This window comes from Condylostylus longicornis, unplaced genomic scaffold (genome assembly GCF_029603195.1).
Source record: "Condylostylus longicornis isolate FDR11 unplaced genomic scaffold, ASM2960319v2 ptg000233l, whole genome shotgun sequence".
Classification (NCBI taxonomy): domain Eukaryota; kingdom Metazoa; phylum Arthropoda; class Insecta; order Diptera; family Dolichopodidae; genus Condylostylus; species Condylostylus longicornis.
The window spans coordinates 40,434-55,000 of NW_026578200.1; the positions used below are offsets into that span (position 1 = coordinate 40,434).

At 28.0% G+C, this 14,567-nt stretch overlaps 4 protein-coding genes across 4 annotated transcripts in view; 2 read left to right on the forward strand and 2 right to left on the reverse strand.

Annotated features, from left to right (window-relative positions):
- The first annotated feature begins 763 nt into the window (after nucleotides 1-763).
- LOC129616510 (uncharacterized) lies at nucleotides 764-1,966 on the forward strand. Its single transcript, XM_055532164.1, has one exon. The coding sequence runs from the start codon at nucleotides 764-766 to the stop codon at nucleotides 1,964-1,966; it is 1,203 nt and encodes a 400-aa protein (XP_055388139.1).
- A 3,510-nt stretch (nucleotides 1,967-5,476) lies between these two features.
- Nucleotides 5,477-9,138, forward strand: LOC129616511 (uncharacterized). Its single transcript, XM_055532165.1, has 7 exons — nucleotides 5,477-5,711; nucleotides 5,775-5,929; nucleotides 6,488-6,647; nucleotides 6,891-7,202; nucleotides 7,275-7,655; nucleotides 7,875-8,977; nucleotides 9,091-9,138. The coding sequence occupies exons 1-7, from the start codon at nucleotides 5,477-5,479 to the stop codon at nucleotides 9,136-9,138; spliced, it is 2,394 nt and encodes a 797-aa protein (XP_055388140.1).
- Nucleotides 9,139-9,825: 687 nt separating this feature from the next.
- Nucleotides 9,826-12,149, reverse strand: LOC129616512 (uncharacterized). Its single transcript, XM_055532166.1, has 3 exons — nucleotides 11,564-12,149; nucleotides 11,217-11,518; nucleotides 9,826-11,079 (listed from the first exon to the last, which is right to left on the reverse strand). The coding sequence occupies exons 1-3, from the start codon at nucleotides 12,147-12,149 to the stop codon at nucleotides 9,826-9,828; spliced, it is 2,142 nt and encodes a 713-aa protein (XP_055388141.1).
- The window catches only part of LOC129616513 (uncharacterized protein DDB_G0292186-like), a gene marked incomplete at its 5' end in the record, with an annotated part of 3,577 nt that continues 1,155 nt past the window's right edge, over nucleotides 12,146-14,567 (reverse strand). Inside the window, 2 exons of the mRNA XM_055532168.1 lie at nucleotides 12,146-12,567; nucleotides 13,185-13,251. Of these exons, the coding sequence (XP_055388143.1) occupies nucleotides 12,146-12,567; nucleotides 13,185-13,251 (489 nt within the window). The remainder of the gene's footprint in view (nucleotides 12,568-13,184; nucleotides 13,252-14,567) is intronic.

The following is a 14,567-nucleotide window of genomic DNA, read 5'->3' on the forward strand; positions in this document are numbered from 1 at the left end:
CATATAACTCTATACCAAATATTGATGAGGGAAATAATAAATTTATTTATGATGATAAGGTTATTCATATTCCTACAGGTTCTTATGAAATTGAAGATATCGAAAAATTTCTTAAGAAAAAGTTGGAAATATATGATACAAAAGTGGAAAAACAGAAACTTATAATACTACCTAATAATAATACCTTAAAATGTGAGATTTATTCAGAAAAAGATATCGATTTCACACAAGAAGATACAATTGGAGGATTGTTAGGTTTTGGTAAAAGAGTGCTAAAAGTAAATATATGGCATTCATCAGATGCACCTGTTGATATAAATAAAATAAATATTATACGAGTTGAATGTAATATTATACAAGGGACATACATTAATAATCAGGAAGCACATATTCTTCATGAATTTTCCATTGCAGTTGCTCCTGGCTATAAAATCATTGAAGTTCCTAAAAATCTTATCTATTTACCTGTAGCAACCAATCGAATCAGTTCAATAACTGTAAAACTAGTTGATCAGAATAACAATTTAATTAATTTTCAAGGTGAAACTATAACAGTACGATTACACCTGAGATACCAGCAATATGATACTATATAATAACATTGCCAATTTTCCATCATTTAATAGCACATCAGTGTTAAAGCAGAGCAGAGCGCAATCACCAGGCAGACAAACATTAAAATTAACTAATATTAAGCGTACACTAACAGTATACAATAAAGAATATTTAAAATCGATCGGTTACAAGTTGAAGAAATACTAAAATGGATAATCTATTTTTAAATCCTGCAATCGATGAGAGTACAACAAGTGCGCACTGGCATACATATTCACCATTTTTGAATTCATTTAATAAAAGCGATATTATACGCATACAGATACAAAATCAAAATTTAAACATTTTACCTTCTACCAGTTTACTTTATATTGAAGGTACTATTAAAAGAGCTGATGGCAGTGAAACAACTAAAACAAAACTTATAAATAATGCTATTGCATTTTTATTTGATGAGATACGGTATGAGTTAAATGGGAAAGAAATTGATAACAATAGAAATGTGGGTATAACATCATGCTTAAAAAATTACATTTCATTAAACAAAAATGAGAGTCAAGCACTTATTAATGGTAGCTGGTCACCTGAACAACCAATTCAACCACAAACTTTATTTTTTAATTATTGTATTCCGTTAAGAAGACTTTTAGGATTTGCGGAGGACTACAAAAATATTGTGCCGAATGCAAAACATGAAATAATTTTAACACGTTCAAGATCTGATGATAATTCCTTTCCTTGCTCTGATGTCAATGAGAAACCGAAAATTCAACTGACCAAAGTGCAATGGAGAGTACAGCACATCAATTTAACTGATACGCTGAAATTGAACCTGTATAGGAATATTACAAATAATGCAAAAATAATGCTAGCTTTCAGAAATTGGGAATTGTATGAATATCCATCGTTACCACAAAATAGTAATCATCATATTTGGAATGTAAAAACAACAACTCAATTGGAAAAACCACGTTACATTATTTTTGCTCTGCAAACAGATAAACTTGACCAAGTAACGAAGGATCCATCAAAATTTGATCATTGTAATATAACTGATATAAAAGTTTACCAAAATTCAGAATGCTATCCGTATGAAGACATGAATTTATTTTTTGAAAGAAATCGTTACGGTATTGCCTATGATGAGTACACAAGGTTTCGAAGTAGTTATTACAATTACCCTATATCTGAAGCTTTATTAACATTAAAGGAATTTAAAGAAAAAGCTATGATTTTGATAGTAGATACTCGTTATCAAAATGAAAATCTAAAAATGGGACCGGTTGATGTTCGAATTGAAATGAAAAGTTCAACTGCAATACCCGATAAAACAACGGCTTATTGTCTTATGCTGCACGATAGATTAGTAGAATTCACACCTTTGACCGGTGAAGTTAATAAAATCGTTTAATAAAGTAAAAAGAATAAAAATGGATTACGTTATAATCGATGTACAATGCTTTAAAGATAACAATAATAACTTCATATTAAAAGAAATTGCTATTCTTTCATCAAATGATGAAATACAGCATTTTATTATAAAACCTGCATATGGTTATCATATACTTACATCTAAAACTAAGAATATAAATAATTGGTTAACAAAAAAACATCATGGATTTCGATGGTCGGATGGTCAAACGCATTTTTGTGATGTCATCAATTTTTTAAAGATTTATATAAATAAAAATAATACAATCATATATGTGAAGGGTGAAGAATTGGATTAATAATATTTTAAAGCATAGTAATACATATGATTTGGGGTCCAAACATGATTCAACAAGTTTAAAAAAATTGAAAAATCAGCATATTTATTATTCAAAAAAATGTTCTTATAAGCATATTGGTATTTGCGCTCTTGAAATGTCTACTTAATAAAACTGTTAATCTAAGCAATTTTATAGTATTTAAGAAATGAGAACGACAAAAATTCAGTTATTTTATTTACGACTTTCAATATCAAAAAAACAAAATCAATATGGATAAAAAAACCAAAGATTACACCAAATTGCAGAACACATCTACGGATTCGACAAGAAGATGGAAAGAGGAAATAAAACAACAATACCGGAAAGATACCGGTGAAAAGAAAAATAAATGATATTAATTATGTAATTAATTAATTAATATATTATATAAAACACTCATTATATAAAATTATGTTTTCAATTTTTATATAAAACATATTTCTAAAAATATTAAAAAGCTTTAAAATAAAAAAATTGTATTTTTTTTCCCCCTCAATAGCGCCACTGTTATGAGAATTCTTTGATAATGCATAGTTTTCAGATATCCCCTCTCACACATTTATATGAGTAATATTGAAATTATCATAGAAAGTTAGATAATTTAAAAAAAGAAAAAAAATATTTTTTTATTCCCTTTTACTCTTTTCGTATAAAAGATTTTTTTAAGAACAAGTTTGTTAGGGATTTCAGAGAGATAAGCCTGCAAAAAGAAAATAAAATCTGAAATAAGATAAAAAACCTGAAATCACATGCAAAAAAAAACTCCTGAAATAACATGCAGAAAAAAACCTGAAATAACATGCAGAAAAAAATAATAAAAAATATTTGTTTATTTTTATTTTAGTTTTATTTTATTTTTTTAAAAATTTTTTGTTTTTTCGAGATCAAAAATGACCTCGAAAAATTTATCTTTACATTTAATTATTTTAAATCCATAAATAATTTCTTGATTTAGGATTTTTTTATTAATTTGATTTATTTTTTTATGCGAATGTTTATTCGCATAAAATGTTGGCATGTAAGTCAAAAAATCTTCTGTTTCAATTTTTACCGTATCTTTTTTCTGCCCCGCGGCGTCTTTATAAGATGATTTTTGTCTTTCTAAAGACAGAATCTTAAATTTTTGCCCATGTTCTAGGGTGCTGAAAGATGTATATGGTTTAATTTTGTTCAAGTCCTGAACAAGTTCTACTAAGTCGGTGCTGTCATCGCTGCTCTCGCTTGGAGATCTCATTCTGATCCTTTTCGCCATTGTATAAAATATTACTTTAATTTTTGTATTAAAATTACTTTAATTTTCTGCTTAATACTGACATAATTTTTCTAATTATTTCCGAATTTATAGGAGAAATAAAATTGTTAAGAGGATGTATGCGGTTTTATGTTACCGAAAATTTAACATAACTTTAATATTATCGTAATTATTTTTAAGGTTCTTAAGAATTAGAATTAGAATTTACTACGAAACGAAGATAAAATTGCGTAATAATTTATGTTTACTTCATTTTTCTATCGGTAATAATACTTAAGTTTTAAAATTTTAAAGAGATATCTGAGGTTTTAATATATCAGGTCTAAAATAGCAACAAGCTCAAATAGCAACAAGGTCAAAGAAATGGAGGATGTATGCGGTTTTTTAGTACCGAATTTTTCTATATAATTTCAATTTTACAGTAATATCATATATTTAATACTGCATGATATTAAAAAAACCCCATCATATTGAATTCAGATTTTGAAAACATATTTAGATAATTTCAAAATTATAAAACAATTAAAAATTATAAAAAATGGATCCAAAATCGCTGAAAGCACAAGCTCTGGCAGCTTGGTTCAACTCAAAGAACTTTAATTTTGAGTATTATATAAAATTTAACGCTGACTGGCATAATTTAAAATTTAGTGGTTGGGACGACATCGATAAGAAGGGAGGATTAACAATTCAAGAAATAATGCTACATCCTGATAGTGGACCTTGGCTTTACAAAGGCGGATTTACTTGGATGTATCCGAAAATTAAACCTATTTAAGATATGTTTATATATTTTATAAATTAGAAAAAATAAAATTGTTTTTCTTTATATTATATATTTTCAATTCAATTATATATTTTAGATCTAATTTATGTTTTATTACAAAATTTTATAAAATTTCAGAAATTATATTAAAATTCGAAATGAATAAAAAATAAAATTTCTGAAGTTATTATTTATTTATTTATTTTTTTCAGACTTGTCATTATTATATAGCAAAATTTATTCTTCTATAGAAAAGTGCCCCCAAGCTAGAGTATGCACGTTATCATCTTTTATAAATCTCTTATCATCTAAATAACTTAAAGATATTTTATTCAAATTTTGTGTATATAATGTATGAGACTTACTTCTAAAATTTAACATTTTTCTAACTAATATTTGTTTTTTATACAAACAATCTCTATAATTATCTATTGTAAATTTTTTTACTACACATTTTTTTACACCTTTTGCTTTAGATATAGATTTTTTATTTTCAATATCAACTGAATACATTTTTGCTCTTAAACCTATGAATTCCAAAACCTATGAATTCTCTTAAACCACATTGAAAAACGATTAGTTGTACTATACGGACGTATTTTTTTGAGCTCTTGAAAATAATAATTTTTTTATATACTAATAAAGTATTATTGATTTTGAATTGAGCAATTTGGTAAATTCAAATATTCTGCTGGAATTTGCCTATTTTTGCTTGATTGTATCACATAGATTGGCGAGTTTTATAATAAATTTTATTAAAAAATTAATCCTACTTGGCGGTAATAGAAAAAAAAATATTAGGAGCCGTTAAGTATCCTGCTATCTTAATGAACATACTTACTTATAAGATTTTCCTAGTAAATAATGGCTGAATGCCGCCAATGTAAAAATCCTATTAGAGGGGAAAGTGGAATTAGATGCGCGGGCGTTTGCGGCAAAATCTACCACGAAAAAAAGTGTGCTGGACTTGATCAGCATACCATTGGTATATTGGATACGAAGAAAAATATCAAGTTTGTATGCGATGACTGTATTCTTTATATCCACAATGTTGATCTGGTGCTCAAAGATATCCAGGATGCTGTTGTTAAAAATAATCAATATTTGATTCAATACAAAAACGAATTTGAATTTTCATTAAAAACCAATGAAATGGAGATAAAAAATTTATTGGAAGCTATTGAAAGTAGATACATAAGCAGAGTCGAAGAAATGAAAAGATCCCAAGAAGTGTGTGAAGCTAGTGTCAGAGAAGTTAAAAATATGCTGAAGCTCACTGATAATTTTAAGACCCAGAGCGAGAAGGTCTGTCAAGAATTACAGGCAAGTAAAAATTTAAACGATGAACTTTTAAATAATTTTAAATCCGTGGTTAATGAAAGTATTCGTAATGTAAACAAAGAAGGAAAAAAAACTTATGCCGACATTATAAAAAAAAAAAAACCGGTAGTTGTCATTAAACCTAAAACGTCACAGACTTCAGAAATAACTAAACAGGTTGTCAAAAAACAAATAAACCCAGTAAACTTGAAAGTTGGTGGTTTAGCTAAAAATAGGGATGGGGCAATATCGATTGTTTGTGATAATGCGGAGATGGCTGAAAAAGTTAAAATTGAAGCGGAAAAAAATTTAAAAGAAAATTATGAAATAATGTTACCAAAAGAGAAAAAACCTAAAATCTTAGTAGTAGGAATGTCAGAAGAGCATAGTAAAGAAAAGTTGATTGAATTTATTAATAAGCAAAATGATATAAAGCATACACAAGATGTTAGGTTTATACGATCGTATAAATCAAATAATAGTTTCAAAGCTATAATAGAGTTTCACGTAGATGATTACAAAAATCTGTTAGATATAGGTAAATTAAGAATTAGTTGGGATAGATGTAGGATCTATGAAAATTTTGATGTAAGGAGATGCTTCAAATGTTTAGCATTCGGCCATAATAAACAAAACTGCAAAATACTAGGAGTTGTTTGTTTGAAATGCGGAGGTGATCACTTAGTGACAAATTGTAAGAGTGATACCTATAAATGTATCAATTGTATAAGGACTAGGCAGAATTTAAAAATTGAAGTAGAGGTAGATCACAAGGTTTTTGATAGAAGTTGTCCTACATTATGTAGGAAAATTGAAGTCGAAAGGAAAAGAATGTTTTTATAGCAATCAAAATATAGAGCTGAAGATATGATAAATGGAGTATACTTGAATATCCAAGGATTAACATCTAACTTCGCTGCGTTAGAAGAGCTGGTGTGCAAATGCAAGTCCGATTTCGTAATTTTAAGTGAGACCCATATTACGGAAGATATGAATGTAGGAAGTATGCAAATAAATCAATTCAAAATTAAAGGCTTCAATGATTTGCATTGTTTTTCTAACTCCAGGCACACAGGTGGTGTTTCAATTTATGTATCAAAGAAAATAAAGGCAGTAGAAATTAAAAAAATAGCAATTAATAATAAACTATGGATTCTAAGCATTAAGCTAATAATAGATAGGAAAAGTTTGAATGTACTAGCTTTATATAGATCGAATGTAATGTGTTACAATGACTTTATTGTAGAATTAACAAATTACTTAGAAAATAACATGAACTTTGCTGAAAATTATTGTATTGCGGGTGATTTCAATTTGGATTATTTGTGTAATAGTGCTGCAAAAAGACAAATAGAGCAGCTTCTAAAAGATTATGGGCTAAAACAATTAATAAATGAACCCACTAGAGTAACAAACGTATCGGGTACATTGATAGATTATGTTCTAGTTAATCAGTTCCCAAAAATTGAAGCGAGAATTAATAAGGATCTAAATATCACGGACCATGAAATGATAAGCATCAATGTAATTATTGAATCTAATAAGAAAACCCCAGAGCGTATAACATATGTAAAATATGACAAAGAAATATTTTTAAATGCGTTAAATGAAAATAATATAAATATCACAGCAAACATAGAAGATTTAAATAGTTGTGTTCTAAATTTAGAAAATGCAATCAAACACTCAATCCAAAAATTAAGAAAATCTATAACGGTAAGGAATAATAAAGCTGAATGGTTCAATGAGGAATTAAATACCATCAAGTTAAATAAGATTCATTTGAGAAGCAGGCACACTATGCTACAAAGTCATGATAGTTGGAAACAATACACAAAAATTAGAAATGAATATAAAAAAAAATGTCAAGAAGCAAAGAACAAATATATTGAAACTAAAATTGAAAGTAAAGTGGGGAATCCCAAAGAAATGTGGAGAACTATAAAGAAATATGTACTCTTGAAAGATGAATATTATATATCTGAATTAGAAATAAATAATAAAAAAATAAGTAACAGATTAGAAATAGTAAATTCTTTAAATGAATATTTTATAGAGAGTATTAAAAAAATTAATAAACAGATTCCTATGATGAACTACACTGATAATATTACTCCGGTAAATAATTGCTTTACTTTCAAGAAAATTAATATTAATGAATTACTCAATATAATAAAAGTAATGAATAATAAAAATGATTTCAATGGCCTCAATTCCAAAATATTATTAGATTGCAAAGAAGTTTTTCTTCCAATTCTTGTGCAAATAATTAATAAATCGTTTGAAGATGGTAAATTTCCTGAAGCTTGGAAAGAGTCAGTGGTGGTACCAGTAAACAAAGTTAAAAACGCTAAAAGTGCGGATAATATGCGACCGATAAATATGATGCCACTCTTTGAAAAAGTTTTGGAGAAGGTTGTGTGTAATCAGTTGGAGAATTTTTTGGAGAGAAATGAAATATTATGTAAAGAACAATCTGGTTTTAGAAAAGCGCACTCTACGGAAACTTCTTTGACTTGGGTCTTGAATGAGTGGAGAAAGGAAACTGATAGTGGAAAAATGATAGTAGCTGTTTTTTTAGACTTGAAAAGGGCTTTTGAAACCATCAGCAGAGAAATATTGATTAGTAAATTAAAGTCGTATGGGATTCGAAACAAAGAATTAAGCTGGTTCTCATCATACCTAAGTAGCAGATCTCAAAGAACGAAGTTAAAAGATGTATATTCTGATGCTAGATTTCTAGACCTAGGAGTTCCTCAAGGAACTATTTTGGGTGTAGTCTTATTTTTATTATACATAAATGACATACAAAATGTGTTAATTCATTCAAAAGTATGTTTGTTTGCAGACGACACATTGACTTATATTGTTGGGAAAAACGCCGATATAATTGAACAGCAAATAAATTCTGATATGGGTAATTTACATAAGTGGCTGTGTAGGAATAAATTAATGCTGAACACCAGTAAAACAAAAGTTATGTGTGTAAATGGTGGAAACAGAAACATTGCGGTTAAAGTGGATAATGTAGAAATAGAATCTGTTCAAAGTATAAAGTACTTAGGAGTTTTTGTTGATAACAAATTGAAGTTCGATGAGCATACAGACTACATTCGTGGGAAAATATCCAAGAAAATTGGTTTCCTGGCGAGGATTAGAAAATCGGTATCTGAAAAATGTGCTGTAATGTTGTACAATAGTCTAATTCTTCCACATATAGACTATTGTTCATCTATTCTATTTATATGTAGTGAAGAAAAGAGGAACAAATTACAAAAACTTCAAAACAGAGCAATGAGAATCATTTTAAAAGTTAACAAGAGAACCAGCATTGTAAGTATGCTTTTAAAACTGAAGTGGATGAATATAAACCAAAGGTTAAATTTTAATGCATTGGTGTTCATCTTTAAAATTAAATATGGTCTACTACCTGAATATTTGCAAAGAAATTTGAACTACGTCGGAGGAAATTACAATTTGCGAAACGTTGGTGATTTCAGACTGCCACTTTACAAAAGATCAAGCTCGCAGAACACATTATTATACAAAGCTACTAAATTATTTAACTCTTTACCAGTACTGGTGAAAAATGAAAACAATTTTGCCACATTTAAAAAAAGTATTATTAAATTCTGTTGATTTTTGCATTTCTTAACTTTATGTACTTTCTTTGTATTTCTGTAATTAGTAGATCTCTTATGTATATATTAATTCTATATAGTAATTGAATTTTCAAATTTATTATAAAATTTTGAATTGTTAAATTTATACAGATAGATAAATTTTATTTACAGTTGATTTGATATAGAATAGTATATTGAATGTACATATAACGAATGTTTTATAAAAAGTTATCATAACTAATAAATAAATCTAAAAAAAAAAAAAAAAAAAATTCCTTTATAATGCGACCATTGCATTCGTCTTTCATCATACCTAATACTTTTTTGTTTTTTCTGGGAATATTATACGGATTTGTAGAATTATATTCAGAAGTATCATATCTAGAATCGATATCAGGTAACATATCACTATAAAAGTCGTCCGTTTTTATGGTGTAAATGAATGAATCTGTATCCATATAATTTAAACTAATATCTTCTTTATACTTTAATTTAATATAATCATAATGGAACCTATACATTGAAATGCGCTATACTGTGAAAATTCGATCGGGATATTTAAGCTCGAGCGCCCAAACGGCGGCCACTACTTTCCCAATCAGTTACAATTTTCACATCCTTTCTTTTGTCTACATTTTCCATGGTTTTACCATAGTTAGCATTGTTTTGCTTTTTGAAAAAGTTTTTTTGAAAATCATTTGTAGCTCGGGTTCTATGAAAATTATTCAAATCAATAAAGCTCTTTAGCCAGCGAGATTGATTGAATTCTAATACTCTATAAATTTTCTTTAAAATTAAACCATGTTTTAAACAGTGTTTTAAATTTCTATAGTGAATGATATATTTTTTTTTTGCCTCCAGATCAGCTACTAACTTTTTCTGTTTCATATTAGAATTTTGCTTATTTTCTGCACAGAACGGTAAGTCGTTATGTGAAACATGTAAAGAAGATGGATATTCTAAATCCACCTCTAAAATATAGCCTATCTCTGAGTCATCTGATATATTTGAAACATCAATATCAACATTTTTACACCACTTAAAATTTGAATGGGGTAGATATTCTGATTGGGCTAGACCGTAAAGATTGTTTACGTCTAAATACATAATATATTGTGATGGCTTATTCGCATCGTAATTCTCTAAGTATTTATTGTTAGCAACAGAATGCCTTAAGCTGCATTGCGTTAAACCGCCTCTTATACCTCTTTTAATAAAATTATGCATATTGATATCCGTTAACAGTTCCAATTCGATTTTTGTTGTTTTTAACATAGAGTCCCAAGCCAACCCAGGAGCCGTAAAATATTGACAAGGATCTAAAGAATATATTTTCAGATATACTTGACGGAAATTTTGAAAAATATCTGTTAATAACAACACATCTATCTTTAAATATAATTCTAAATAATCACGTAAACTTTTGCATTCAAATTTTTCCCATACTCTTTCCGCGTGAGCATAATCTTCGTCTGAGTAAACACTATCTAATAGACTATTATTAAATTGAATTTTTGATGGTAGTGTAGTATCGTTTAATTTTTCCCATGAATTTAGATATTCATATGGAAATATCCCTTTACGTCTGACCAAAGAAAAATTTTCAACATCGGTAAACATTTTTCTCACAGTTAATAAATCGCTATCAGATAAGTATGAAGCTAATAATTCTAAACTGGTATCCATAAATCTAAAAGAATCTAAAAATCTAATTTCTACAAATTTATTTTCTTCGTATTCAATCCACTTAGAAAGAGAAATATAATTTTCTTTATTAATAGGTATAACATTAATATTCCCATTTTCTAAATGCTTTTTTAATTTAACATTAATATAATATTATTTTCTAAATGCTTTTTTAATTCTAATTCTGTTAATTTTTTCATTGGAACTATACTATCTAAATACTTACAAGCTATATTTTTCACATTTTTAATTAAATTACTTACAAAATCATTCTCACATCCAGGATTAGTCTGCATGCGAAATTCATCTAAATTATCATCATATGAGCATTTAATGTAGTATGCATAAGAGCACGGAACATGTTGTTGGATATCTATCGTTGATGATATCTTCGGATCTGGTGAGCATGTATCGATATTTTCTAGAATGCATTCAAAGTCCGCGTAAATTGCAAAAGGAACTACCATTTTCTTTCCAAAGTTTTTGAATTTTAGTATCTTGTTTTCATTTTTTGGCATTGATGTAACAATTCTGTTACACTCAGGCTCATGTTGTTTTAAATCCGCTTCATTATAAAAATGTAACAAGCAATTTTCACATAAAAAAATACTTCCTTTATGTTTACTGATTTGTGATGCGATTAGTCTGGATATATTTTTTATATATACATAGTGTGATTTTTCTTCGTTTTCTATCAACAACAGATTTATATGATGCACTTTTTTTTCTGTTGTACAATAATACGGTCCACTAATTTGAAAGAACGTATTATCGTTGGTTTCCACTTTTTCATATCCAAAAACATTTATGCTGATATTTGAGTTTAATTCTTCAAATATTTTTATATCACTAACTTTAAGCGGAAATGTTAACCCATCGAATTTTAAAGAAATATTATTTTCTAATGTAATTCTTTCCGCTCTAATATCTCGAATCTTATACGTTGATGTTCTTTCAGGGTGATTTCCAGTATGAAATGCAGCTGCTACACTCCATTTAAAGCAATATTCATCTGAATTCATAATGTTGATGCATGCTTTTTTATTTTTTATAAATAGCGGTAATGGTAGATATTGTGAACCACGTAAAGGTTTGTATTCATTGACGTTAATTTCCAAATGTATAATTTTAATTAACGCCCATCCACTATCTCGTTCTTGAAATTCGTCTGTCTTTTTTATAATATTCTGCATCATCTTATCATGGCTTTCATATATTTCAGCTTCATGTAATATACGCAACATTTGCTATTAAACGATTTTATTGATGTTATGAGTTCATCATCATATTCATCATCAAAATTAACTTCAGCATTCCCTCTTTTTTCGATTTTTACATATTCTGCAAACAGCTCCAAATTAAATTTAAATGCTCGATGTTTTATTAACATGCTGCTTAACAATTTGGTGATCCTTTCTTTGGAATTTTGTAGAAACGATTCGGGTAAAATATTGCTTTCATCATTATTTTCTAACATGAAAGTTTCCACCCGTTCTTTGAAATTGCTCTTCACACGTTTTAAGTCTCCATCCACAATTTCTTTAGCATTTTTTTTATGTGCAAATGTTTTAGTATGATACAGCCAATCCTTGCATAATACTTCAATATTGCAATCTAAGCAAGTTTTGAAATTATTTTGAACTGAACGTTTCATTTTTATAATTCCTTCACTGACTAATTTTTAATTAATTCTTAATTAATTTTATGTAGTTTTACTGATGCACTCAAACAAAGTACTATTTATAAATTATATTTCGGTAATTGTATTGAAGTTCGTGTTTAATTTAATATCATTCAAATTCTTTGATAATTTATAATGGTTAACCGTATCCTATACTAGGCTATTTTTACATAATTAATATCATTTCATATTATTACAGAGTCTCCTGACGTCATATTATTACTATATCTCCTGACGTCATTTTTCAAGTTCATGAAGACATAATATAGTATAGTATCATATCATTTTTTTTTCAATTCCCTCATTCTGCAATACAGTTTTAATAAAATTTCTTATCTTTTATAAAACTTGAAAAAAACCGCAAAAATATTTTTTAAATTTTTTTTTATCTCAAAAGCTTTCATTTTACATTTTTAAAAACTCATGTCGAAAAAGAACGATTTTCATACATTTTTATGATAATGGAAAAAATTGCTTTCATCAGACAACCATAGGATATTCTTATTAAAATAAAAAAATTTCAATCGGTTTCAACAGCAGCCGCTACAACCCGGTTCTTCGCCACCGCCACCGCCACCGCCACCGCCACCGCTGCCGCCACCGCCCTCTCCTAGAACCTGTTTATGAATTCGACACTGTTGGAACCTGCTACAACTCAACTGCCCCAACCCTTACAACCTACCGCGAACCTCCTCCGGCTCTTAAAACCTGCTACAACTCGGCTCTTAGAACCTGCTACAACTCGGCCCTTAGAACCTGCGAAAATTCGACCTTTAGAACATGCTACAACTCGGCTCTTAGAACCTGCTACAACTCGGCTCTTAGAACCTGCTACAACTCGGCCCTTAGAACCTGCTACAACTCGGCCGCCCTTAGAACCTGCTATAATTCGACCTTTAGAACATGCTACAACTCGGAACCTTAGAACTTGCTACAACTCGACCCTTAGAACCTGCTACAACTCCGGCGCTCACTCCTACAACCTGCTAAAACTCAACCCCTCCTGCAACTCGACTTCATCGTCATCGTCATTTCAATTTCATAATACTCCTCCTAAATATCAATTTCATAATACTCCTCCTAAATATCAACAGCTGTCAAAATATTTTTGACGTTATTATTGTTATTATTATTAATACTATTGTTATTGTTATTATTATTATTATTATTATTATTATTGTTATTTTTATTATTATTATTATTATTATTATTATAATTTTTAATATTATTATTATTATTATTAATATTATTATTATTATTGTTACTATTATTATTATTATTATTATTATTGTTATTATTATTATTATTATTATTATTATTATTATTATTATTATTATTATTGTTATTATTATTATTATTAATATTATTATTATTTTTAATATAATTTTATTATTAATATGATTTTTATTATTATTATTATTATTATTATTATTATTATTATTATTATTATTATTATTGTTAATATTATTTTAATTACAGTGGAATTCACTTATAACAACGTCGCTTACAACGACGAACCTAATAAAACGACCAAACTTCCAACATTTGTTTGGCCGACATACATTTTCTTAGAAAAAAAAATTTGACATAACGACACGTCTATAGCGACCGTATTGGATGTTACAATTCGTTTTTTTTTTTGAGTTTTATGATTTTTAAATCGGACATAACAACGAAAAAAAATAAAAAAAAAACACAAAAGCACAATAATTAAAAAAAAAATACAAAAAAATCAAAAAATACATTTATGCACAATTTTTCGTTTGTTTTGTGTATTTTGCTTTAATTGTCAGTTAAAGCGAGAAAACAATGTAATGTCCATTATGTAGTTATAGTTTTGCACATAAATTTTTTTTTTGTTAGCTATGGTTGCTGTCAACACGTTCAGTGTAGCAGTCAGTTTTAACTGAAGCCTCATGAAGCTCCATGTTGT

Coding starts and splice junctions, on each gene's coding strand:
- LOC129616510 (XM_055532164.1), top strand. CDS start 764: ATGGATAATCTATTTTTAAATCCTGCAATCGATGAGAGTACAACAAGT.
- LOC129616511 (XM_055532165.1), top strand. CDS start 5,477: ATGGAGATAAAAAATTTATTGGAAGCTATTGAAAGTAGATACATAAGC. Junction 6,648..6,890: donor GGAAGATATGAATGTAGGAA/GTATGCAAATAA, acceptor ACTTTATTGTAG/AATTAACAAATTACTTAGAA. Junction 7,656..7,874: donor AATAAATAATAAAAAAATAA/GTAACAGATTAG, acceptor AAATATTATTAG/ATTGCAAAGAAGTTTTTCTT.
- LOC129616512 (XM_055532166.1), bottom strand. CDS start 12,149: ATGATGCAGAATATTATAAAAAAGACAGACGAATTTCAAGAACGAGAT. Junction 11,519..11,563: donor AATCAGTAAACATAAAGGAA/GTATTTTTTTAT, acceptor TTTATAATGAAG/CGGATTTAAAACAACATGAG. Junction 11,080..11,216: donor CTGGATGTGAGAATGATTTT/GTAAGTAATTTA, acceptor AAATTAAAAAAG/CATTTAGAAAATGGGAATAT.